The sequence below is a fragment of the Chionomys nivalis genome, chromosome 12 (genome assembly GCF_950005125.1).
Source record: "Chionomys nivalis chromosome 12, mChiNiv1.1, whole genome shotgun sequence".
Lineage (NCBI taxonomy): Eukaryota > Metazoa > Chordata > Mammalia > Rodentia > Cricetidae > Chionomys > Chionomys nivalis.
Window position 1 is genome coordinate 20,360,879 of NC_080097.1, and position 27,283 is coordinate 20,388,161.

Below are 27,283 nucleotides of genomic sequence, written 5' to 3' on the forward strand. Positions count from 1 at the left end.
TTCCCGGAAGTCAATCCGAAACGGTGCACTTAGGGAGTTGTAGTCCGGAGACGAACCCCGCCCAGCTGCGGGCGGAAACGATATACTGTGGCCCAATCGCCTCGATAATCAGGGGACTAACACGACCACGCAGGCGTGGCGTGTTTTCTCGCGAGACGTGCGTATTAGCAGCTCGCGGGAAGAGGAGGAAATGCGAGGGGCGGCTTGCTAAGGCGCCTCAGCTTTCTGACCTGACGTGTTTTCGGCCAGAGTTCTGTAGCGGTCGGGATTCCGCCCGGGTCCGGATTCTACGCCGGGAGCCAAGATGCTCAAGTCCAAAACGTTCTTAAAAAAGACCCGCGCGGGCGGCGTGGTGAAGATCGTGCGCGAGCACTACCTGCGCGATGACATCGGCTGCGGGGCCCCGGCCTGCGCGGCTTGCGACGGGGCGCACGCGGCCCCGGCCCTGGAGTCGCAGCCCGGCGACCAGGCGAGCAGCCTCTGCCCGTGGCCGCACTATCTCCTGCCGGACACCAACGTGCTGCTGCACCAGGTGCGTGGGCCCGCGGGCCGCGTGGTGACAAGGGGGCGTGGCAGATAGGGAAACCGAGGGAGGCGGGTCTCGGGATGGAGAGGCAGGTACCAAGGCCACCCTCGCTTCCAGTTGTCCAGGCCGAGGTACATTTCCCTAACGTTGTTGTTTTATTTATTTCCATTTTTTTTTTCGGTTCTTGGAGTCGTAGTTTTCGACACGTTAATTTTCTAACTCCTGGTGTCTCTTCTACTTTAGATTATAAGTGCCTGGAAGCCGGGGACCTGGGCTTCTGTGGCCTCCAGATTGCGACCCCCAGGCAGCTTGTAAGTGCCTACGAACAAAAACTGTGTGGGCCAGCAGATTTATTTGTTAATAGTTTTAGTACTGCAAACTTTTGTGGTCCGTTTGCGGGTGCTCTTCTCAAGCCTGCAGGGCCGAGTGACTGTTGTCGCTTGTTCTACAGCAAAGTGACACTTTGGCCCAAAGGAGAGCCGGTGTATGAAACTGTCAAGATTTTAGGTTTGACAGAAACAGTTTCTACGTGAACATGGGGAAAATTAACTTTTTGCTTTTGTTTTTAAGATTGATGTTCTGGAAGACCCAGCTATCAGGAATGTCATTGTGCTCCAGACAGTCCTGCAGGAAGTGAGAAACCGGAGTGCCCCCATCTATAAGCGGATCAGGGATGTGACGAATAACCGGGAGAAGCATTTTTACACATTCACTAACGAGCACCATAAGTAAGTCTCACAAGACCGTAGGCTTACCGAAAGTTATAAGAAAGTGCGTGGGCGCTGGGGAGGCAGAGGCAGGCAGATCTCTGTGAGTTCGAGGCCAGCCTGGTCTACAAAAGCTAGTTTCAGGATAGGCTCCAAAGCTACAGAGAAATCCTGTCTTGAAAAAACAAAACAAACAAACAAAAAAAACCAAGAAAGTGCCTGGGAATTCATTTGTCAAAGCTGATCTGTCGTTCTGTGTGCTGTTGGGTTGTTACGTGGCTGTGTGGAAGACGCTGCTAAGTGGGACTCAGGTAAGGTCACAGTGTTTGTGGGCTCACACCTTAAACCGGATCTACTAGCTATCACAGTACTTATGTCAGAATCCTCGTCTAAGTTGTGTATATTGAGCTGAATGATGGCTCTTTGGAGATGAGATCATTTGGGCTCCTGCGATGCATGTATATAAATAGCATACAGCTGGTACAAAAGGAGTGTGTCTGCGAAAAAGATTTTTAAAAATGAACGTATGATTAATAAGCTTTAAAATTGCCGGGCGGTGTTGGCGCACGCCTTTAATCCCAGCACTTGGGAGGCAGAGGCAGGCGGATCTCTGTGAGTTTGAGGCCAGCCTGGTCTAGAAAAGCTAGTTCCAGCAGGACAGGAACCAAAAGCTATGGAGAAACCCTGTCTCGAAAATCAAAAAAAAAAAAAAAAAAAAAAAAGCTTTAAAATTTAAACTAATATCTTACAGCTGATTTATTAAATTTGGATTTCAAAAAGCAGTCCTTTATTATAATTTAGGTTCATGACTTTTGAATTAAATGGGTGCTTTCAGAACATATGGGATTGCCCGTTATCACAGATAGTGTACGATGGTTATCTTTGATACTTAAAGTCACTTTCTCGACCTTGACATTATTGACATTGTGGACTAAGTAGTTTTTTGTTGTATGAAATCTGTCTTACAGGTTGGAGGTGCTTAGCAGCATGTTTGGCCTATGCCAAGTGTATACAAGTAGTGCCAAGTTTAATCATCCACATGTTTTCATATCTTTTCAGATGTAGCTCTTTCTTGTATCTTGAAACTAAGTATTGCTTAAACATACGTGTGCACGCATGCACACCCATATACACGGAGTAAAAGTGTCTGTGGGCTGCTCAGTCATTGCATCGCCTTAGACTCCATAGACAGAACCACTTGTTTCCTGGAACCAGACTGAGGTTGTATGGAACATGCTCATCAGATTCCTAATGGAGGCTTAGCAAGATTTCTTAGTTCAAGTGCTTTGAGTAGGACTTAGCAATATTGGAAGACTTTTAGGATACTAAGCAAATCTCATATAGATTTTGTTTCTTTTTTTTTTTTTTTTTTTTTTTGGTTTTTCGAGACAGGGTTTCTCTGTGGCTTTGGAGCCTGTCCTGGAACTAGCTCTTGTAGACCAGGCTGGTCTCGAACTCACAGAGATCCGCCTGCCTCTGCCTCCCGAGTGCTGGGATTAAAGGCGTGCGCCACCACCGCCCGGCTAGATTTTGTTTCTTAAGTCTGTCACATTAAAACCAAATTTAAACTTAATGACCATTGCATTTACTGATAAGCTTAGATTTATCAGATTTGTAACCAGAGGAGCCCTGTGCACCAGAATGTTACAAATGTGGCCCAACGCATTTGTAGATTCACAAAATTATGTTGCAGTGTCAAAAGGTTGGACGCACCGTGGAAGCATTAGTAATACAGTTAATGGTAGGGAGTAAAGTGGTGCTGAGAAGATGGCTTTGAAGAGCAGACCTGAAGAAATATGGAAGCGCACTCTCATATTTGAGAGCCGTGGCCTTGTGGGGTCTACCTAGGCTTTGCTATGGATCTAGTGTTTACCACGAATGCTCAAAAGGATCGTGTAGTGAATGGCCATTGAAACACATGGTCACACAGTCATCTACAGTCACTGTAGAGCCTAGCAGTTGACTGGGAATCCATGGTTTGTTGAGTAAAGTTTTATTATCTGGTCTCCAAAGTTCTATTAATCCCTCTTACCAGTAAACTATTAACGTCCCTGCTGGGGAATACTATTTTAAGGTGTGTGACTTTTGTTTATGCTGCATTTGTTTAACTCTGTGATGCTGTGATTTGCTTGTCTAAAATACCTGATGGTCCTAATGAGCTGAATGACCAATAAAGACAGGAGCAAGGATAGGCAGGGTTAGCAGGCAGAGAGTTTAAGTAGAAGGAGAAATGAGGATGAAGAGCAAGTGAACAAGGAGAGGAGGCCATCAGGGGTCAGCCGCCCAGCTACACAGCCAGACACGGAGTAAGAAAAAAAGGAAGGGATACAGGAATAGAGAAAGATAAAAGTCCTGAAGCCGAAGATAGATGGGATAATTTAAATAAGAAAAGCTAGCAAGAAATAAGCCAAAAGGTCAGGCATTCATAAGTAATAATAAACCCCTGTGTATTTATTTGGGAACTGTGTGGTGAGTCCCCCCCAAAAAAGTAAAACATCACACAATTACACAGCACATCTCCGTTTGAAGTCTAAATTCTGATTTAATTTTCTTTTTATGAAATCAAACTATTTGAACCTCTGTATTTTCCTACTAATAGCATAAATTTCATCAAGAGAATTGTCTTGAAAACTTCAAAGGATCTTAACAGAATTTTTCTGACCATATAAATTTTATCCAAATATGTATACCACTGGCTTTTTAGCTGCTGTCAAACATTTATGTCTCAGAAGTTTTTACACATCTTTGTTTTTGCTAGTTAACTTTTATTTCATGGTTTGCCTCTTCACATTTAGAGAAACCTACATTGAACAAGAACAGGCAGAAAATGCTAATGACAGAAATGACAGAGCCATTCGAGTAGCGGCAAAATGGTACAACGAACATTTGAAGAACATATCAGCAGAAAACCAGCTGCAAGTTATCCTTATAACAAATGACAAGAAAAACAAAGAAAAAGCTGTAGAAGAAGGAATCCCAGCTTTCACGTGTAGGTCTGAATGTAAACACTTCTATGCATATTTGCAGCTGTATACAAAAATTAGTATTGGGCCATATGTTCACATGACTCAGAATATCATTTTCCTGTATAATTGAATATTATCTTTAAATGTTTTTTAATTTTTAATATGTGAATCTTTTGCCTGCATGTATGTATGTGCATTATGTACATTAGGGATGGTTATTAGCCACTGTATTGGTGCTGGAAACTGAAACCAGGGCCTTTGCAAGAGCAGCAGGTGTTTTTAATTGCTGGACTATCTTTCTTTTTACATTTTATTTTTTAAAAATATTTTTTATGGTTTAATTAACTTTATTTTATGTGCATTGGTGTGAAGGTGTCAGATTCCCTGCAACTGGATCTTCAGACAGTTGTGAGCTGCTATATGGGTGCTGGGAATTGAACCTGGGTCCTCTGGAAGAGCAGTTAGTGCTCTTAACCGCTGAGCCATCTCTCCAGCCCCCCGTTTTATTTTTATTTTTTTTAATCATTTTTACTGTATTTATTTTTAGTTTCTCAGGGCAGGGTTTCTTTGTGTAACAGCAGCTCCAGCTGTTCTGGGACTCATCTGTAGACCCGGGTCGCCTCCAGTTCACAGAGATCTTCCTACCTCTGCCTCTTGAGTTCTGAGACTAAAGGTGTGCACCACTGCCGCCCCGCATTCTTTTTACATTTTAAAGTTGTCGGTGAGCTTAATAAGCGGTTGTAAATAGTGGCTGTTAATTTTCCTCACTATTTGCAGTTGACATCGTAAAAATTCATGTATGTTGGACCCATTTTCAGTCATGATTACATCAACAGGTTGGTTTTTGTTTCATGTATGAAAAATGGCAGATGTACTATCAAAACAAGATCATTCGTGTTGTCTTGTGCCTAGATAAAATTAGATTCTTGAGTTTAAAAGCATTGACTGTTTTTATTTTTTTTCAGGTGAGGAATATGTAAAAAGCCTAACTGCTAACCCTGAGCTTATAGATCGTCTTGCTTGCTTGTCTGAGGAAACGGTATGTTTCAGTATGTTCTGCTTTTGAAGAAAAGAAAACATAAAAATAGCCATCTAGGATACTAGGTTTATAGTTAAAAAAGATTTAAAAATTAGAACATGCCAATAAGCAAGAACAGGAACAGAGTTGGTTGTAAACAAGGTAACTGTGATTGGCTTATTGAAATAAACTCTGCTAAATACATCGGCTTTGTATGTAAGCTAAATAGCAATAACTATGCCATTATTAGAACTGAATGAAGTATAATTGTAAGCATTTGTGTAATTGTAAGCATCTTGTTGCTTATCATATCACATTGCTATGATAAGTGTAAATGGTAGCTATTTTAATTTATTAAAAATTTTATTTTAAGACCTCACAAATAAATATGCAATGTTATTAATAAGACCCAAAGCCTTATTGGATTTCTGTACAGTTAGCAGCCATGCTGAAGCTGTGGAACTTCACACTAAATCTCATACTTTAACTGTCAGATATATTTTTAAATGGTTAATCTACCACTATCAAAAAAAAGAACAAAAAACGGCGACTTTATATCTTCTTTCATGACAGCTGTGTCACCAAAGTAGCTGTATCTAATAGGTCCAGATATGTGTATCCATCTGTTTCTCTAGTAGTTGTTAGAGAAAGTAGCTGTATCTAATAGGTCCAGATATGTGTATCCATCTGTTTCTCTAGCAGCTGTTAGAGAAAGTAGCTGTATCTAACAGGTCCAGATATGTGTATCCATCTGTTTCTGTAGTAGTTGTTAGAGAAAGTAGCTGTATCTAACAGGTCCAGATATGTGTATCCATCTGTTTCTCTAGTAGTTGTTAGAGAAAGTAGCTGTATCTAACAGGTCCAGATATGTGTATCCATCTGTCTCTCTAGCAGCTGTTAGAGAAAGTAGCTGTATCTAACAGGTCTAGATATGTGTATCCATCTGTCTCTCTAGCAGCTGTTAGAGAAAATAGCTGTATCTAACAGGTCCAGATATGTGTATCCATCTGTTTCTCCAACAGTTGTTCTCCCGTCCTATTTGTCTTTAACTATTTTACAAAACTAAAAGAATTCTAAAAGATGCAACTGGGCTGACTTTTTGGAATACATGATTTGGAGCATTCTATCTGATAACTAATTACTAGTTCATATAGGTGCTTAAAAGTAATTTAAATTTTAAAATCCATTTTCCCAGCTGTATTATACATATCCAGCTAGTCAACAGAATTTGTACTTAGTGGCTGCCATGTTGAGCATCATTAAAAAGATGGCCCTTTCATTGCAGCGAGTTGTTTAGACGGTGGTGGTCTGGAAGATACACCACTCTCGGTTTAGATTCAGTTGTATATTCTATGAAGTAGATTTAACTTTTATGATACTCTTGAAAGCAGTGCATTAAATAAACAGACTTTTGATTTGCTTATTTCACAGAATGAAATAGAAAGTGGAAAAATAATATTTTCAGAGCATCTTCCCTTAAGTAAGCTCCAACAAGGCATAAAATCTGGCTCATACCTTCAAGGAACATTTAGAGCTAGCAGGGAAAATTATTTAGAAGCTACAGTGTGGATTCACGGAGACAAAGAAGATGAAAAAGAGGTAAGTAGGTGTACCAGCTGGTTTGTGTGTTGACACAAGCTAGAGTCATCAAGAGGAGGGAGCCTTGACATTTTCTCAAGTAGTGATCAGTGAAGGAGGGCCCAGTCCATAGCAGATGGTGCCGATCCTGGGTTCTATAGAAGGTGAGCTGAGCAAACCATGGGAAGCAAGCCAGTAAGTTCCCCTCCCTGGCCTCTGCATCAGCTCCTGCCTCCAAAATCCTGCCTTCTTTCACTTCCTGTCCTGGCTTCCTTCAGTGATGAACAGCATTGCTGAAGTATAAATCAAATTAACCTTTTCCTTCCCAACTTGCTTTTAGGTCATGGTGATTCATCGCAGCAATAGAAACCCTAACTAAGACAGTATGGAAGCTTGCCTTTTAAAGTTTTTAAAAATTTTACTTTTGTGTATGTATGTGTGCATGCACACTATTAGTGAAGGTTAGAAAACAACTTGGACAGGGTTTGGTTCTCTCCTTGCAAAGAGAGAGACCCAGGTATTGAACTCAAAATCTCAGGCTCAGTGGCAAGCCTAGGATTTCTGATGCGTCGTCTTGCTGGTCTCTGTATAAATCTTTATATCTTTATACACGGAAATATTTGCTGTAAAATTTTTGTATGAGAATTTAAATTTGCCTCACTTTTTATTTTTAATTAGCATGTGCATGTATCTCCCTGTGAGTATATAGGCCAGAGGACAGGTGATGCTTTAGAAGTTTGGTGTATTTCCTTGCAGACTTTTGTCCTAGAGTTCAGCAGTTAGGCTGGATGAATGGGCCAGTAAGCTCCAGAGATCCTTCTGTTTACACCTGATTAGGGCTGGGCGACAGGCGTGGAACTACTGTGCCCAGGATTTTTCTGTGGTCTGTAGGCTTTTTCAGATCTGCATGCTTCCAAGAAAAACCTTATGTTAGCCATTTCTCTACCTTACCTTCTCTTTCTAGTTGGTAAGAGTAATAAACACTATTATAATAAAAGACTTCCCCCCTCCTCCTGTTTTTTTGAGACAGGGTTTCTCTGAGTAGCTTTGGAGCTTAGAACTAATTCTGTACAATCAGGCTGGCCTTGAACTCACAGAGATCTATCTGCCTACCTCTGCCTCCAGAGTGCTGGGATTAAAGGCGTGCCCCACCACCACCAGACTGCTGTGGTGTTTTTGAGAAGGGGTTTCTACTTGTGTAACCATGCTGTCCTTGAATTCAGGCTGTAGACCAGGCAGACCTCTAACTCAGAGATCGCACTAGCCTCTGCCTCTGAGTGCTGGGATTAAAGGCGTGCTCCACCATTGCTCAGCTAATAAATGAATTATGAGACTGATTATTTAAAAAATTTCTACTAACTTGCCTTTTAAGAGAAACGTCAAATGAGATTCCTGTTTTATATATCTGCCTATAATAAATAACTGCATAGCAGAAAGAAGGCTTCACATCACATGATAGCAGCTTTCGAGTGTGTCGCTTTTCATCAGATTTGTCGGACTTGTGGCCTGCTGCGTTTCACCAACCCCAGTCTATGAAAGTAGTTGTGTTTTCATTTTCACCAGCCAGGATCTTGAGATTTAAGTAGTTTGATTTTCCCAACTATTTAATCGCCATTGTTTATGGTGAAGTCATAAACAAAAGCCATATTTCTTGAACTTTTTTCTCCTTAAAGTTTAAAAATTAATACTGTATAATGAATAACAATGCCATTTTTATGTTAATTTTTAAAATGGCTAAGATTGTGTTATATGATGTGGATATGTGGGTCAGGAGTGAACTACCAGAGTATGATGGGGAAATTAAGGGCAACTTTCAGAAGTCAGTTTTCTTCTTCCATCATGGGTTCTGGGGACCAAATTCAGATGAACAATGTTTGTGTAGCATGGACTTACTTACCCAAGAAGCCTGGCTCAGGTTATTATTTTAAAATAGGAAAATCATTAAGAGAATTAGGTATCATAGAGAATATTGCCCTCTATTAGACAGTTTTTTCATTACCAGCATTTAATCTATTTTAACACATGCCATTTGCTGGTTTGCCCAGATACTTATACAAGGACTAAAACATCTAAATAGAGCTATTCATGAAGACATTGTGGCTGTGGAGCTTCTGCCCAGGAGTCAGTGGGTGGCACCATCTTCTGTGGTTTTACACGATGAAGGTCCAACGGAAGATGATGTGGAGAAAGATGAGGAGAGAGAACTCATGGTATGAGAGAACACAGGTTTTGTTTGTCTGCATTGTTGTGCTATTTAATGTGCCATTGTTTTCATATTTATTGAATGAAATCACAGTTCAAAATTCTTCTTAAAGGTTTATTCATTTTTATTTGATATGTATGGGTATTTTGCCTGTATGGATGTCTGTGTAGCATGTCTGTGCATTGCCTGCAGAAGCCAGAAAAGGATGTCACAGCCCTGGAACTGGAATTACTGACAGTTGTAAACTTCCATGTGTGATTTGGGAACAAACTAGGTTCTCTGGAAGAGCAGCCAGTATTCTTAAATACTGAGCCATCTCTCCAGTCTCAAGTCTGTACTTTTAATTTAATACAAGTTATGTGTGTAGATGATTTCTGCTGTAAGCATACAAACTCATCTTTTAATGACATTTTACTCAAATGAGTTTAAGTATTTAATTTAGAATTGTTTGAGTTCGGAAGTGAAAGTCTGTTAATATTTGGGATATGGTCTGAATTTATGAAGTTTAAGTAAATAGAAATGTAAACTTTCCTGAAATTTTTTTGCAGTATTAAAATTTCCTTAGAAATGTGCTTCTGTATCTTTGTACATGCTTAATTATTCCATTTCTACTAATATGCTTATTTGGGAGATTGAGTTATTTCATATGTGTTGTTACGTCTATTAGAAATGACCTACTTATCCATTTTATGAGGTAACACTCTTGTATTATATTAAAAGGGTAGCTCTCTTCATTGGTTACATTTAATTTTCTGAAGTCTGACTATAGCATTCATGCTGAATCTAGTCACTGGAGGTAAAATTTTATAGGATCTATTTCTCATGGTTTACATTCTTTATTTGACTTTTAATTTGAGATAAATTAATTTGAAGATGCATTTATTTTGTAATTGACTAGATCCAACATCACATGTTCACTGTAATAAGTATATACTAACTAATTAGGAACTACATGTATCTAGTTAGTCTAAACTGCTACTAAGTCTCGGTCTCATAATTCCTGTACTTAACATGTGTTTTTGTAAGTCCTCATTTTAAATTGGAAAACACTGAGTTCTAACACATTTATCAGATATATGCTTCTTGATTTATCGTTTATGGAGTGCTTTGTTATGGAACAGTAAGCATTGTTCAGTTGTAAGCTCATGTCTAGAACTTCGAGGCATAAAGGTTCTGAGTGTCATGTCATTGTCTGCTACCTGAATGTATTAGTGTCCATGTGCAGAATCTAATTTGGGAGAAAACTTACTTAGAAGAAAAATAATTGAAGATTTTCATTTTATATTTCAGCTTAAGACTGCTGTAAGTGAAAAAATGTTGAGAGCTACAGGTAGAGTTGTAGGAATAATAAAACGGAACTGGAGACCATATTGCGGCATGCTTTCCAAGTCTGATATTAAGGAGGTGAGTATAGCGCTTATTAGCACTATGGTAAATGATTCTCACCGACTGGAACTCAGCACTCCTCGGCCGGGTTTTTCAAATTGTGTTCATACAGTCATTTCTCCTGGGTTAGAGTGCAGTGGTACGGAACTTACGTAGCATGTGCTGGAACTGCTCGGATTGATCCCCAGACTGCAAATAATTTTTTTAAATTCTTTTCTAGTCAAGAAGACATCTCTTTACACCTGCTGATAAGAGAATTCCACGAATTCGAATAGAAACCAGACAGGCTTCTGCACTAGAAGGACGGAGAATTATTGTCGCTATTGATGGTTGGCCTAGAAATTCTAGATATCCAAATGTAAGCTTAAAATTGTAATTTTACCTTTATGTGTTTAATTAAATTAATTACTGTTGATTTTTAGTGAAAGTGTAATAGTTTTATGTACACAAATATGATTTACCTAGTAAGTAGTATAGATGAATTTTATATAATTGTAGTATAAGTCATGTGGCTAATTTTACTCAAGTCACCTAACAACATTTACTGATAAACTTTATGGAAGAAACATTTGTGCCCTGAATAAATTTTAATCAAATTTTGAAAATATTAAGGTTAAAGAGTACTAAACATAGATAGGCATTATGATCTAAGAACCAGGCTCTTATATGCAGTTGAAAAATCTTTTCATTTTCACCTTTAGTTTTCTAGAGGCTTGTTTGCTTTCTTGTTTGCTTTTCTGTTATGGACATTTTGCCTATGTATGTCTTTGTACCATAGTACATGCCAGGTGCACAGGGATGCCCGCAGGGGCTGCAGCCAGATCTACTGGACAGCAGTTACAGATAGTTGTAGGTCACCATGTGAGTGCTGGCAGCTGACTTGGGCCCTCTGCAAGATCAACAGAGTTCTTAACCACACATCCGTCTCTCCAGGCCCAAAGGGTGGTGTTTCCTTTTTGTTTTTTCTAGACAGGGTTTCTCTGTGTAGCCCTGGCTCTCTTAGAACTCACTCTGTAGACCAGGATGCCCTTCACCTGAGAGATCCATCTGCCTTCCAAGTGCTGGGTTTGAAGGTGTGTGCCACCACTGCCTGGCCAAAGGGTTTTTAATTTGTTGTTAGAGAAAAATTTAGAAACACTGAGTAAAAATCCTGGAAGATATTTAGTATAATGAAATATTATTTGCAAAGTGTGCCTTTCTGATAATACCTTTTTATTTCAGGGACACTTTGTTAAAAATTTAGGTGATGTTGGAGAAAAAGAGACAGAAACAGAAGTTCTGTTGCTTGAACATGATGTTCCTCATCAGCCCTTTTCCCAGGCTGTCCTTAGCTTCCTGCCCAAGATGCCGTGGAGTATTACTGAGAAGGTGGGTTGAAAAGAAGTCAGAGACTTTATGGGTTATCTGTTATCCTAGGGAGTTTCTGTTCCGTGCTGTTTTCATTAGTGTCTGAACACAGGGCATTTTACAGGTTAGTTAAGCACTCTACCACTGGACTGAGTCCTCAGCCCTGTTTTACCATGGGTCTTAAGTTGTCCAGGCTGGCCTGGATCTTATTCTGTAACCCAAGTAGACCTTGAACTTTAATTTCTCCTGCCTCAGGCTTCTGAGTATCTAGGAATATAGGACTGAGCCACCAGATCAGGGTGTAATTAATGTAATTTTTCTCTATGTGTTTTTAAATATTTAGAAACATGGCTACTTGTTCACATTTAGTTACAGCATTTTTAGGTGTTTACTGCTCTAAAAGGAGTGGAATCTAGGAGAATAGAGCCTAAAAATGAGTAAACGCTTATGCAGTAGACAACTTTATTGAGAGCATCAGACAGTTTATACTCGAGTGTTAAGTAGAGTCACATAAGTAAGGTGTACAATCACAAGAACAAGCTGAATGTGGCAAAAACGTGTTTTCCCATAGAGGCATATAAGCAAATAACAGTCGCAGTTGTGATGGGTAATCCAAAGTAAACTCAATATCCACAATATCTGGGAGGGGCATGAAAGCATAATCCAGGAACAGTTTATCCCCATTCTTGGACCATGCTCCATCAATTAGGTGTTGTACAAATATTTTGATTTTTTTTCTCTGAGAGATGACATCTTCCAGACTGTAGAACTAGTGGCATATGTCAAGTTTCCTCATGAAAATCTAACTTATTTTTGTGGGGATATTTATTTCCTAAGAGCTATGTTGCTGTTGTGTTACTCAAGTTAATATTTTTTCTTTTTAACATGGTATTTTCTAGGACATGAAAAACCGAGAAGACCTGAGACATCTGTGTGTTTGCAGTGTCGACCCTCCAGGATGTACTGACATAGATGATGCCCTGCATTGTAGAAAACTCAGTAATGGAAATTTGGAGGTATATTTTGGCTCAGTACTCTTAGCTAAATGTGATTCACTTATAGGGTTCATTGTTTCTTCTTATTGAGAAAAGAATATAAAATTATAGCTACAAAAACTAATGGGAATGTTAGAGGTTGAGTTATGAGCTGTGACAGAGTCCATTTTCAGTTTAGCCACATTTTTTCTCATCTAAATTCCATTGTTAGTCTGTGCTATTAATAATGCAGATTGAGCCGGGCAGTGGTGGTGCACACCTTTAATCCCAGCACTTGGGAGGCAGAGGCAGGCGGATCTCTGAGAAATGGAGGCCAGCCTGGTCTACAAGAGCTAGTTCCAGGACAGGAACCAAAAAAACTATGGAGAAACCTTGTCTCAAAAATTCAAAAAAAAAAAAAATAATAATAATAATAATGCAGATTAACATCCTTTCATTTTAATCTTTTTAAGGTTGGTGTTCACATTGCTGACGTTAGCCATTTCATCAGGCCAGGAACTGCGTTGGATCAAGAATCAGCCAGAAGAGGAACAACTGTTTATCTTTGTGAAAAGGTAAATGTATTAAATTTACAATCTTACTGATCAGAACACTTTGGCATTTTGTTTTGTCTTAATGAAACTGGTTCTTGATGTGTAGGCCAGGACTGCCTCGAACTCTTGATTATCCTGCCTCATCTTTTAGAAGGCTAAGCCAGGAACTTTTAGTTTCATGAGCAATCACAACAGAAACATGATTTATTTAGCCAAAACTACAAGAATACACTGCCCTCTTTCCTGCTCACGTGATGCTATTTGTAGATGGAAATTAAGATGTGTGAATGTGACTGAGTAACTTAAGGTCTGTTGTCATCTTTTTCAGAGGATTGACATGGTTCCAGAGTTGCTTAGCTCTAACTTATGCTCCTTAAGATCCAATGTTGACAGGTATTTCTGCATTTTTTATAAGAGTGTCTTTTTAACTATATTAATTCCCATAAACAAATAACTGTCTCTTTTTTCCTTAAGGTTGGCATTTTCCTGTATTTGGGAAATGAATCATAATGCTGAAATCTTAAAAACAAGATTTACCAAAAGTGTAATTAATTCAAAGGTTAGTTTTATGATTCATATCTGACATTTGAAATTTTTGGTGCTTTTAACAAATTCTTAGATACTTTTGAAAAAGTTAGGTTCAGCATTGTAGCAGTCCCTGGTTTGTTTCAGAATTTAAAATTTGCTCAGTTATTGATCTATTTAGAATTACTTTATGTAGTAAATGTCCTGTATCCAGGAATTTAGAACCTATGTACCTCAAGTAAAGGTAGCCCTAGTAATTGAGTCTATTCCTATTTAAAAATAGTAGTGTCGGAATAATTACCATGGTGCATCGTGGATAACAATAAGTTAGAGTTAGATTCCAGTAGAACCTGAGATCTTCAAACAGGATGGAGCCAAATTTTTCTTATTTTTGTACCTCTCCCCATATTCTCTAACATTCATCTTCATTTTGTGCTAAATTGTCCTCTATTCTAGACCCTTTTTCTTGTAATGATGTTTTCAGAAAGTTAGCCAATTGTTTTCTTCCAAGTCAGTATCATTCTGCTCTATAACTAGTCTCCCTCTGCTCTATAACTAGTCTCATTCTGCTCTATAACTAGTCTCCCCCTGCTCTATAACAAGTCTCCCCCTGCTCTATAACTAGTCTCCCCCTGCTCTATAACTAGTCTCCCTCTGCTCTATAACTAGTCTCCCCCTGCTCTATAACTAGTCTCACTCGGCTCTGATGACTAGTTCAGGAACTGTTAACAAGCAAGTGGTGTGTGAATTAGTTCAGCCTTTAGAGATTCATAATTTTAGAGTACATTGAGGCAATAATCCTGGGACATAGTTTTAACAAAATTTTATGAATTGAAGTAAAAAAATTAATGAACATAATAAAATATTTTTCTAGAAAGGGAACACTTAATATTTAGTAGATAAAGGTGCTTCCAGAAACTTGACTTAACCTATATTATGTTACTTTATTCTGTTTGTGAATTTCAATTTTTTATCTTTTAATCTGAAAAAATATTAGTTTTCCACATAGAAGCAGAAGTCGCTATTTTCATATTTGGATTATCTGTTAACTAGAGATTGCTTCAAACTTTTCTTTTCATTTTCACTGCATTTTGAGGACTGTTTGTTGGTTGGTTAGTGTCCTATAAAATATATCTAGACTCTTCTTATTTGCCAGTGAGAAGGGGAGTAATGACCTTTTGCAAAGGATTTCAGAGAACAGCCAGAACCTGCTTTGAGATTTATTCAAGTACTACCTAAAATATACAAAATATGAAAGTATTATGAAATACTATATTATTAAAAAAAATCCTGAAAATGGAAAAAAACTACCATTTCCTTTATTTTAATGGAAATTTGCTTATGTTAAATAATGAATATCTGAGTTAAACTAGAAATCATGGTATAAAGTTAAGAATCTATAGATTTCTCTTGTTACTTATTTTAGGCTTCCTGAAAGCATGGAATATGAGATAAAAATACTACAGTTTAGAGGTGGAGAGATGGCTGTGTGTGTAAAATGCTTTCGGTGCAAGTCCAAAGACTCAGGAAAAGGCTGTGTTGCGGTGTACATGTCTGCAATCCTAGTGTACTCCAATAGGGACTTAGGAGCAGAGACAGGAGACTCACTGGTCAGCGAGCTATCCTGGTTTATCAAGTAGGAAACACGAGAGACCCTGTCTCGAATGAGGAAGAGGAGCTAGCTCCTTGACCGCCATACGTGCGTGGTGGCCTGCATAGGTCAGCACTAACACATGGATACACGCACATAAAGAGTATGGTTCAAATAGTAAATACGTTTGTATTGGTTGTGAGAATTACGTTAACCTAAGGTTTCTTTCTTAGGCTTCTCTTACATATGCTGAAGCACAGATGAGAATTGATTCAGCAGCCATGAATGATGATATTACCACTAGTCTCCGTGGACTAAATAAACTAGCCAAAGTTCTTAAAAAAGGAAGGATTGAAAAGGGGTATGTTCTTAATCTACTAAGACACGCTTTAGTGTATGATTATGATTAATATCAATTATACTGAGATAATGTTTGTCTTTAGAGCATTTTGTTAGAATTTTGTTAGCTGGTAGACTGTACTTCATAGATTATATATCATGGCATTTACCTAACCATAATAGGCATAAGAGGAGGAGTGTCAGCACAAACTTGTTAGAAAGAAAGCAGTTAGAAATAGCTTCAGTGTTGAAAGACTGCTGTGTGTGGAGACCAAGTGTGGGGCCTTTCAGAGCTTGGAGCCTGGGCTCTCACTATATTTTGAATGCCACAAGCAATTACAGAAATGCTTTTGCTGATGATGCAAATGCTGGCTCTGGACTGTTTATACAGAGTGCCTGAATTAAGTTCCTGAATGCAAGTGACCATCCTTCCATACTCCTTGTAGCCACAGATAAGTATGCTCAGCAGCAAGTGTGACCAGTGACTACCATATTTGAATAATTAAATAAGAAATTTAAAACTCTTTACAGATTAGGTTTGTACACAAAAGCTGCTGCTCAAAGTTATCATTAATTTTTTCCCTAATTTCTCCATGATTATCCAGTATCATTAAAGTTACTTCCAGATCATGCGGAGTGGCATGTGTCTTTAATCTCTGCACTCAGGAGGCAGAGACAGGTGAATCTATGACTTCTGTCCTAGGCCAGCATGATTTAAATAGCCAGTCTGAGTCTATCCAAACCTAAAAGTGAGACCCTGTCTCAAAAAACCCGAAGAAAAAGAAACAAACTTTGAGGCTGATGTGGAACTTGATGAAAGTAGCATCACATCTAAAAACACTATTTATTTATATAACCTTCCACCCATTAAGAGCCACACATATAAAGCCCTTAGCATAGCATATTCTGAAAGCCACAGCAGTCTAATAGGAATAGCCATCAGTCCTTACGATGTATGAGTGGTAGTGATTTTATCAGTCTCCACTCGGTTGCCTATACATCTTCTCTGATTAACCTACTTATATAAGAGCTGTTCTGGTCCTCCCCATCTTTGCCCATCACAATATATTGTTTTCCATGGAAAGGCAAATACCAGTCTGCCTGTTCTTTTAGCCACTTAAAATACTTGCAAATTTATGTAGCTTAATAAAAATGTGAGTTAGGCTTTATATGAATATAGACATCATCTGATATGGAATTCCCCACTGTATTCTGTGAATACCTTTAGTTAATAAAAGAAGCTGTTTTTGGCCAATGGCTTAACAGAATATAGCCAGACTGAAAGATATATATATATATATATATATATATATACAGAGAAATAAGGCGGAGTCAGGGAGAAGCCATATGCCTCCACCGGAGCCTACTGTAACCTTGCTGGTAATACACAGCCACATGGCAATACATAGATTAATAGAAATAGGCTAATCTAAAAAATTATTTGCTTAAGTGATTGGCCCAGCAGTAATTTAAATATTATATTAAAATATAATTAGTGTCTGTGTGATTTTTTTTTTGAGTCTAAGCAGCTTCCCCAACAGACATTAAACTTAGTAGAGAAAAATGTTTATGTACTTGATATACTCATCATTTAAGGGAATAACTTACAGAATGTTTTCTCTGTCCTTGGTTCATCTGACTAATTGCTCTCATTTTTACTCAGGGCTTTGACTCTGTCTTCTCCAGAAGTTCGATTCCACATGGACAGTGAAACTCATGATCCAATAGATCTACAGACCAAGGAACTGAGGCATGTGATTTTTTAAAAAAAATAATTGATATTAAATATTAATTTTAAATGTAATATGTAATGTATTACTAATCACCAGAGTATTTATACCCAAAACAGTTGTTACAGTTTGGATAACTATGAAATTTCCTGGTTTATTAACAATTTGCAAAAGTAAATGTGATCTTTTTAACTTTTTTTTTTTTTTTTTTTGGTTTTTCGAGACAGGGTTTCTCTGTGATTTTGGAGCCTGTCCTGGAACTAGCTCTTGTAGACCAGGCTGGTCTCGAACTCACAGAGATCCGCCTGCCTCTGCCTCCCAAGTGCTGGGATTAAAGGCGTGCGCCACCACCGCCCGGCTTAACTTTTCTTATATAAAATTGGGATAAGGTAGTAGAAAAATTTCAAATTTACCTTGATTTGAATTAATTTATGTTAGAACTTAAGTGGTAATAGTTGCAAAAATAGAAAGATGGCACTGATTGACTTCTTAAGTACTTAAAACAGTATGCAGAGGTACGAGGGACCCCAGGCATTGCATCTGGAGAGATTGCTGCCCTGTGAGAGGACCCAAGGTTTATTCCTAACACCCACATATGATGGCTGACTCGTAACTCCAGCTCCAGCGAGATCCAATGACTCTGACCTCCCCAGGCCTACAATCTTGTGTACACACACGTGCGTAATGCACACACATTCTACAACATGCATATAATTGAAACATTAATAAATCTTTTAAAAAAATAGAGTTTTTGAAGCTAAACTCTTAACTTTGGATCTTACTGTTACAATTTATACAACTTGAAGTACCCAGTCATTTGACTTCCCTATGTGGAGGATCCTAATACTTGAAAAGCTAATAGAATTTACAAATGTTGAATAACTGAAACATGATCGAAAATTAGTGTGTTCCATGATTCCAGAGAAAGGAAGCAGTAGATACAGCATGCAGATGGTTTATTAACTGGCTTAGAGCTTAAAGGAAAGACTATGCAGAAGGAAGGCGTGTCATTTTCTTAAGGATTGAGAAGTCAAACTGAATTCAAGGTTTGGCACTGGTGTAACAGTGACCTCTATGAAGAGAATAACATTGCACAAATGTCAGCTAGGAATCAGAAGTGTCTGTTGTGTGTGTTACTGTGTATGTGGATTTACAGCAGAATGCCTCACCTGAAATAAGCACCCAAATTAGTTATTGAAAATATATTAGTGATATATTGGTAAAATTTGGGGAAGTTTAGATAATATTGTGTGACCTAGCTTTTACTTCTCTCAGTAAAGTTTATTTTCATAGCTCTATTTCTGTAAGAGGAGATAAACGTAGTGGTTTTGTTTTATGTTAGTAAAGTTAGGGACGTTTCCTTTTTTTTTTTCCCCTTGAGTACAATTTGAAACAATTCTAACATGCTACAGTTTCCCCGGAGAGACACAGGTAGTAAACCGTTAGTATAGGAGCTGAGGAATTAGAGGAACATGAGGTACTGAAAATAGATATGTGCTGCCCGCAAATGTTTTCACGGGGAAATATTTTATCACTTATAAAAGTTAGCTTTGGAATAAATGTGATGACAGCTGTCTCAGCTTCTCTTTCCCTATGCTTTTCCAACTGGCAGAGAAACAAATTCCATGGTGGAAGAATTTATGTTACTTGCAAATATTTCTGTTGCAAAAAAAATTCATGAGGAATTTTCTGAACATGCTCTGCTTCGAAAACATCCAGCTCCACCTCCCTCCAATTATGAAATTCTTGTTAAGGCAGCCAAGTCCAAGGTAAAGTTTTAAAGATTGAAAAGTCACATGCATTTGTAGCATAATCTACCCATTACACTGAAAAATTAATATTCATGTTTTCATAAAAGTTTAGTTTATGTATACTATACCAGTAGCTCTTTTTGATATTAAAAAATGTGATTTGAGGTTTGGACATCTCTTCCTACATATCCATTGACACCAGCTACATACTGACATCCTTTATGTCCAATAAGGAACATTCAGTCTTTTTTTAAAAAAGATTTATTTATTTATTTTGTATACAGTGTTCTATCTGCATGTCTGCCTGCAGGCCAGAAGAGGGCACCAGATTTCATTACAGATGGTTGTAAGCCACCATGTGGTTGCTGGGAATTGTACTCAGGACCTCTGGAAGAACTATCAGTGCTCTTAACCTCTGAGCCATCCATCTCTCCAGCCCAAGGAGCACTCAGTCTTAAAGACAAATGATTTAAACTAAGTTATCTACAGTATCATAGACATAGTTTGCTCTTCCATCTCTTTATTTTATACATGGTGGACTGACTATTTTTTGTTATTGTTTTTGTTCTTTTGTCAATTAGACACAAGCTAGAGTCATCTGAGAGGAAGGAACTTAAATGCCTCCATAAGATCTCTAGTTGGCAAGCCTTTGGGGCATTTTCTTGATTAATGATTCTTTTCAGTCCATTGTGAACGGTGTTAGCCCTAAGCAGGTACAAGAAAACAGGCTGAGCAAGCCAATAAGCAGTGTCCTTCCGTGGGTTCTACTTAAGTTCCTGCTTCATTTTCCTGTCTTGGTCTCCAGACATGACATCTCTGGATGATGAACTGTGTGATAGGGAACTGTAAGCAGAAATAGATCCTTTCCTTCCAAGGAGTTTTTGGTCATGGTATTTTATCATAGTTATAGAAACTTAAGACCCATGGCTTCTATGAAATGCATAGCTTTTAGAGATTCACAAGTAATTTGTTTTCTCCTTAGGTCACCCCAGTTCAGTGCTCCCTGTATCATATCCATACAAAGGAAGGCTATTTATGACATGCATGGAAAGGGGGACTTTTCTTCAGCCATTTATACCCCTTTAATTTCATCATACTTAGGCTTGGCATGACTCTGACTTATTTGGTTTTCCTTGGATTTTGTATAGGCTAATTTTTTCCTATTGTGCAAGCATGTAAGGAGTGTCACTATTTGAATAGTATGGTATGAATTTCTGATTTTATAGTTCATACCCCATCTTTATCCATCTGAACTGCCCCAGCTTCCCAGCCCCAAGGATACTGCATTTTGGGGGATTTTCTGAGGTTGTCTTATTTCTTACTAAGACATGGTAGCGGAAGGAGGGGTTTGTCTTGCTAAGGTAGAGTTCAGCAGCTGAATTTGATGCACCAGAACATTATTCTTCCTGAACTTTAATTGACTAGTTTGCTGCTGGCTTTTACTTCCACTTTCAGTGGAAGGAAAGAATCTGCAGAGGAGCCAGCTATACTGAAAACTCTGTATCTTCATTTTCTTTACCGCCTCAGAGATTAGCAAGCATAAACTGGACTATGTCAAAGAAATGGCACTACTGCCTCCACTCTTGTTCTCTCCCTTGGAACTTCAGGATTCTTGCTGCTTTGGGACTTTCAGATACATTCAGGAATTTTCAAGCTTTAGTACTGCATAAATCAGCCATTAATTAAAGTTATTTTTAGTGCCTCTAGTTAACAGATAAAATGTATGAATGCTTACTATCTGTACACAGACACTATTTTTATTTGATCTATTTATATTTTAAAGAGAGGATGCTAATTCTGGCTGGGCATGCTAGTGCATGCCTTTAATCCCAGTATTTTGGAGGTGGAGACAAGCCAGTCTCTATGGGTTCCAGGCCATCCAGGGCTCCACAGTGTGACCACTGTCTCAGGAATAGGGAGAGGGAGGAAGGACAATACCACTGACTTTGTGATGTTTCATTTGGTGCTTTTCTTCCTTTTATTGACAGAATTTGGAAATTAAGACTGATACAGCCAAGTCTTTGGCTGATTCTTTGGACCGGGCTGAATCCCCTGAGTTCCCGTACTTGAACACTCTTTTAAGGATATTGGCCACTCGCTGTATGATGCAAGCTGTCTACTTCTGTTCTGGGATGGATAATGACTTCCATCATTATGGCTTAGCCTCCCCAATATACACACATTTCACTTCTCCCATCAGAAGGTATTGTTTTTTCCATACAAAACTAAAGGAGGGAGAAAATGGTTAACTTTTTTTCCTTCAGTTTTTCAAGACAGGGTTTCACTGTTTAGCTCTGGCTGTCCTGGAACTCACTTTGTAGACCAGACTATGCTCGAGCTCAGAGAGATCTGCCTGTTTCTGCCTTCCAAGTGCTGGGATTAAAGGCATGTGCCATCATCACCCAGTGAAAATGGTTAACTTTTAATATAGAAATTTTAAAATTAATTCGTCATTGTTCTTATTTCACCTTATTAGATATGCAGACATAATTGTTCATCGGTTGTTGGCCGTGGCTATTGGGGCTGATTGTACTTATCCGGAGTTGACAGATAAACACAAGCTTTCAGATATATGTAAAAATCTCAATTTCCGGCATAAAATGGCTCAGTATGCTCAGCGTGCATCAGTAGCTTTTCATACCCAGGTATTTGCCTTTTGTTTGTAGTGGGAAATTTTATTTGGTATTTTCAAAATTATTTTTGTAAATCTCAAAGTAAGATTTCTAACAAGATTGTATGTATTTTACAGCTGTTTTTCAAAAGCAAAGGAATAGTAAGCGAGGAAGCCTATATTCTCTTTGTAAGAAAGAATGCAATTGTGGTGCTAATTCCAAAGTATGGCTTAGAAGGTACAGTTTTTTTTGAAGAAAAAGATAAACCAAAGCCACGGCTTACTTATGATGATGAGGTATGGTATTGCTGATTCTTGTTTTCTTGGGGAAGAGAGGTATATTTTCTCTGACAGTTGGCCAACCATAACTGTAAATTGTTAAAATTTTTCTGTATTTATGTAGGTGGAGTTTTTCTGTGTCTCTGCAGCCACCCCCAAATAACCACTCAGATACTTACTAATGCTTCTTATTAACTAGCTCTTACAACTTTAATCAACCCATGTTTCTTATCTAAGTTTTACCATGTTGCTCATGGCTTGTTACTTGACTTTCTACACGTCCTGGTTTTTTTTGTATCTGGCTTGTGACTGACTCCTCCAACTCTGCCCTTCTTTTTCCCGGTGTCCTTAGTCTGGTTTTCTCACTCTACCTTACCCTGTCGAGCTATTAACCAATCAGCTTTATTAAACCAATCACAACATAGTTTACAGTGTACAGAAGGATTAGTCCACAGTAGATTTATATCCTAAATCTCAAAATGCATGACAGAAAATCCACATTTCATCCCCTAAACTTAGAGAATATTTAGTGATACTTTACTACAAACAACTAATTCACTAAGATGAATGATGTCATTCAGGATTACCTTAGTGACAAGATGAAGTGTGCACAAAAATAGACTATATTTGAGGCTATGAGGTTTAATGTGGGTTTTTTGTTTTTTATATTCAATACCTAGAAGCTTACTAATATTGTGGATTTTTTTTTTTTTTTTTGGTTTTTCGAGACAGGGTTTCTCTGTGGTTTTGGAGCCTGTCCTGGAACTAGCTCTTGTACACCAGGCTGGTCTCGAACTCACAGAGATCCGCCTGCCTCTGCCTCCCAAGTGCTGGGATTAAAGGCGTGCGCCACCACCGCCCGGCATATTGTGGATTTTTTATTCCTTGAAAATGTTATATATAATGAAATATATCTTGATCATATCTATCCCTCACTTCTCCCCTCCAACTTCCCCCAGAACCCATCACATCTCCTTCCCAATTTCTTGTCCTCCTTAATTTTAAACTTTTAAATTATTATGGAAGGTAAACTGGAAGTAGGATTGAGATTCATATTTAAGAAATGATATTGATAAAATGTTTTTTTTTTCAAGATACCTTCACTCAGAATAGAAGGTACAGTGTTCCATGTCTTTGATAAAGTTAAAGTAAAAATCACATTAGATTCATCAAATCTTCAACATCAGAAAATCCGCATGGCCCTTGTGGAACCACAGGTGAGACCAAACTTAATTTAATGGTGTGGAAAAGTTGACATCTAGTTTGTTAAGATCTTAGGTATTCCAAATATTGGCGCTGGATTCCAGGCATCGGAGATTCTAGAGGTCCTTAAGACCATTCCGTTCTCTTGCCTATTTCTTTACTCTAGTTTATAATATACAAGTTAATTGCAGGTGCTCCATTTAAAATCCTGAACTTTAACCTTTTGGCTTTTGGTGCTTTCTGTTTACTTCAACATAAATTCAATAGGGCAAATTGGACACAAGAAAGAGCTGTTACATTACAAACACACAGGCCAAGTTGAAGCTTCTCAGTTTTCTTGCTATATAGACAAGGCTAGCCTTGAATTTGCAAGGATCTTCCCAAGTGCTGAGATTACAGGTGTGCACCTCCATTCTGGCTTACTTCCTGTACATAGTTGTGTGTGATGCACCCTTCTAACTCAATCCCCTCCACTGGAAAGTCTATTGGAAGTTGAAAGTGATAGTGGTAAAGGGGAAGGTGAGATACAGATTTCTTATCTGATGCTTTTAATCACTTCATTTTTCCCGTTTATACTTTTAGATACCAGGAATAAATATTCCTCCTGATGTTTCAGACATGGATCTCAGTGGGCCAGGAGGGAAGAAGAGGAAACTTGAGAAGTAGCTACATGCAGCAGAGAACTTCAAAGACTGACGATTACCGTAGACAACAACAAAATTGAAAGCATACTTACAAACTGGTGTGCATGATAGTTACTTTCAAGTACATTTCAATAATTTTAAGAAATTTACATTTTTATTGAGTTACTGACTAAATCTATCTTAGACTATGCTTCTGCAACAACAAAAATTATGCAGAAAAATTCATTTGAATATCCATCACTTAAATGGTGACAGAATAGCAACTTCAGGGATCTGTGATGATCATTTAAATGGAGTACTCATCTACTCATTGACGAGCAGATTAATTTTTATATAAGTGCTTTATTTAATATAGAAAAAACTCAATTTCTGAGGAAAATTAACATTTTAGAAGCAAAGAACAAGCCTTTCTAAATCTTGAGCTGTCAGTGTTTGGCATTTGATCTTTTTGCCATTTTAATTTGCCTACTTATAACACTGTATTCACACATTTTGAAAAGCCTCCTTACTTTACTAGTGGTTCTCAGAACTGAATGTTTGGGGATTATAAGAAAACAAAAACTCAGGTATCTTGGATTGGGAACATTGTGATGTTGTTGTTAACAGGTGATAAGTTCCTTAATCTGTGTTGCCAGTGTTTCTCTCAAACAAGGCATTACACTTTAGAGAAAGAGTCAAAGTAGAAATGTCTGCTTTCTTACAAAAACAGGTAATAGCTTTTGAATTTTAGTTATACCCAATTATATAAGAGAGGAGCGATTGTATTAGACATATTAAAGGAACAAATGAAGTCTCATTTGTTGTACCAGTTTGATTACCTCGTGCCTTGCAAATCCTAGATTAATGATGACATTAGGAAAATTTTAACATTTGACTTTGTTTAGTCAGTTTCTAGTCTAGTAAACTACTTTTGTGGTAGTAACCAGCTGAAAAGTCCCAGGCTATAATATAGGTACAGTTGTATCCCGAATACAAACACACATTTAGTGCTGTTTTCCAATTTCCTATTACAGCAGATAATATTCATATGTTAAGGCAGAACTTGATTTAACTGAAGGAAGACAGTCTTAAGCAGCATTTGGCCCACAGCATTTCGGACTGTTGGCTGAACTATAACTATAGTACAGCCCTGCTGTACTGTGGTTTATAAGCTGAACTATAACTACAGCACAGCCCTGCTGTACTTGTTTATAAGCAGCCAAACAATGTGTAAACAGGTATGGTTATGTTCCTGAAATAAAAAGTCAATTTTCCAAGGAGTATAACAGATACTGCTCTTGAGCTTTACCCACCAGTCACTCAAATTTTTCTGCTATTGAGTTGAGCATGTAGTTGAGTGGTATAATGATTGCCTTGGATTTGATTAGACTATTGCAAAGCACAAGACAAGAACTATTTGCCAGGTACTGGAAAGATGGCTCAGCAGGTAAGAGAGCACGGCTGTTTTGCCAGAGGACCAGGGCTTGATTCTCAGTGCCCACATGATCTGTACTCCAATTCCAGGGGATCTAATACTACTGTCCTCCATCACTCAAGTAGTATACAAACATATGTAAATACAGGCAAGAACAAAGCTAAAAATGTTAAAAGCTATTTACCATCGTTTACCTGCAGTATGGGGTCATCTTGGTAATAAAAAGCCAGTAAGTTGTATCTGTTAGCTGTTTATAGAGTTGGACATTGATTCTTCCTCAGTTGTTTCTCCACATTAATTTTTTGAAACAGGGTGTCTTTCACTGAACTTTAGAGATTGTCACTTTGAGCTACACTGGCTGGAAATCAAGTTTCCACCAACCAAAATGGGATCACAGTCACATTCTGGCAAGCTCTCATGGAGGTTAGGTTTTCATGCTTTGCAGCAAGCACTCTACCTATGGAGCAGCCCCCATGTCTATTACCGTTCTAATCATCTAGAGTGGCTTTAACAAGTACAGGCTTTAATCTCAACTGAGCAAATTAATGATCAAAAACCTATATTCCCCAGGGCCTTCTTTGAGACTTTAAAATGTTTTTTTCCCTAGTGCCAGTTATGAAGCTAAGCGGATTACACAGATCATGGTCATCCTCCCAGTGTCCAGGTTTGCATCTCCAGATTGAAAGGACGAAAGTACTTGGGGGAAAAATATGTTTAGACATTTTCATATTAGTCAGAATTCCCCCAGATACCATAACTATTTTCACTGTACTCACATTGTAGTAGATATAAGAATTTGAGAGGATCTGAAGTATATGAAAAGATGTGCATGCCTTACATGCAAAGACGGTGTCATTTAATGAAGGACACTAACACTAGCATCCCTTGGTTTGTTTCTTACATCCATGGAAGGTCCTAAGAACTAGTTCCCTTGGGATACTGAGGATGACTGGTTGCAAATGAAACTCAACATACCTTTGACCCTTACATTCTAGTGACTGATGTAAGAAGACAAAAGTTCAGTGCCAGCCTAGGCTACATTGTGAGCCAGTCTCAAGACAAACTGAAGGAGCCACTGGAGGACTGCTACTACCATTTCACAGATAAAGGCCAGGCCAAGTAGCGAGACATGATGTGGGATTTCATTGGTCAATAAAGAAACTGCCTTGGCCCATCTGTTAGGGCAGAATTTAGGTAGGCGGAGTTAACAGAATGCTGGGAGGAAGAAGAAGTGAACTTAGACTCCATGCCTCTGCTATCCAGGGCAGATGCGATGAAGCTCCGACCCAGGATGGATGTAGGCTAGAATCTTCCTGGTAAGCGCACCTTGGGTGCTACACACATTAGAAATGGGCTAGTCCAGATGTGAGAGTTAGCTGAGAAGAGGCTAGATATAATGGGCCAAGCAGTGTTTAAAAGAATACAGTTTGTTGTTATTTCAGGGCATAAGCTAGCCAGGCGACCAGGGCTGGGGTGGCAGGAACACAGCCCACAGCTCCCACTACAGAGACAAGTTATTTGATATTACTTTAAAAAACTGAAAGGTAGCCAGGGAGGCTGTTCATCTTAGAACTCCTAGATAATATCTCTCTTTAGATAAACATATTCAATTGGTCAGTCAACTTCACAACATTGGTTAGTGTTGGAGCATGTGACATGAGCACTGTGTGTGTATGTCTGTGTGTAAGCAATAAACATACTAAGGATGGAGAACCATATAGAACAAGAATGAACATGACAAAATAATAGTGCATCTTTATTTTCTAGGATTAATGATGAGTCATTGCGAGTATGCCAGTTTTTACAAAATAAGTAAACACAAAAATACAATCTTTGATATTTCCAAATACATTTTATCCATCTTCTAATACAGGTTTTTTTTTTTTTTTTAAATATTTTATTTAGCTATTTTTCCAATTGTTTCTTCATGGTCCAAA

At 38.3% G+C, this 27,283-nt stretch overlaps 1 protein-coding gene across 3 annotated transcripts; it reads left to right on the forward strand.

Moving 5' to 3' along the window:
• The first annotated feature begins 189 nt into the window (after window positions 1–189).
• On the forward strand, window positions 190–27,228 carry Dis3 (DIS3 homolog, exosome endoribonuclease and 3'-5' exoribonuclease). Of its 3 annotated transcripts, none has more exons than XM_057785925.1 (21): window positions 190–532; window positions 770–837; window positions 4,029–4,222; window positions 5,165–5,238; window positions 6,649–6,816; window positions 8,841–9,005; window positions 10,289–10,402; window positions 10,605–10,742; window positions 11,606–11,752; window positions 12,631–12,747; window positions 13,179–13,280; window positions 13,588–13,652; window positions 13,734–13,818; window positions 15,609–15,736; window positions 17,378–17,464; window positions 19,057–19,213; window positions 21,184–21,398; window positions 21,672–21,840; window positions 21,945–22,103; window positions 23,180–23,302; window positions 23,871–27,228. In XM_057785925.1, the coding sequence occupies exons 1-21, from the start codon at window positions 305–307 to the stop codon at window positions 23,952–23,954; spliced, it is 2,787 nt and encodes a 928-aa protein (XP_057641908.1). In that variant the 5' UTR covers window positions 190–304; the 3' UTR covers window positions 23,955–27,228. The 3 variants fall into 3 exon arrangements, with proteins under 3 accessions (XP_057641908.1, XP_057641907.1, XP_057641906.1); XM_057785924.1 differs by lacking the exon at window positions 770–837 and adding an exon at window positions 1,097–1,254; XM_057785923.1 differs by lacking the exon at window positions 190–532 and adding an exon at window positions 1,097–1,254 and having other exon boundaries at window positions 580–837.
• Window positions 27,229–27,283: the final 55 nt, after the last annotated feature.

Bases quoted from the DNA above. Each gene is read 5' to 3' on its own strand.
- Dis3 (XM_057785923.1), top strand. From the start codon at position 607: ATGGAGAGGCAGGTACCAAGGCCACCCTCGCTTCCAGTTGTCCAGGCC. The intron at 15,737-17,377 runs GTATGTTCTTAA...ATTTTTACTCAG, and splicing joins AAAGGAAGGATTGAAAAGGG to GGCTTTGACTCTGTCTTCTC. The intron at 23,303-23,870 runs GTGAGACCAAAC...TTATACTTTTAG, and splicing joins TGGCCCTTGTGGAACCACAG to ATACCAGGAATAAATATTCC.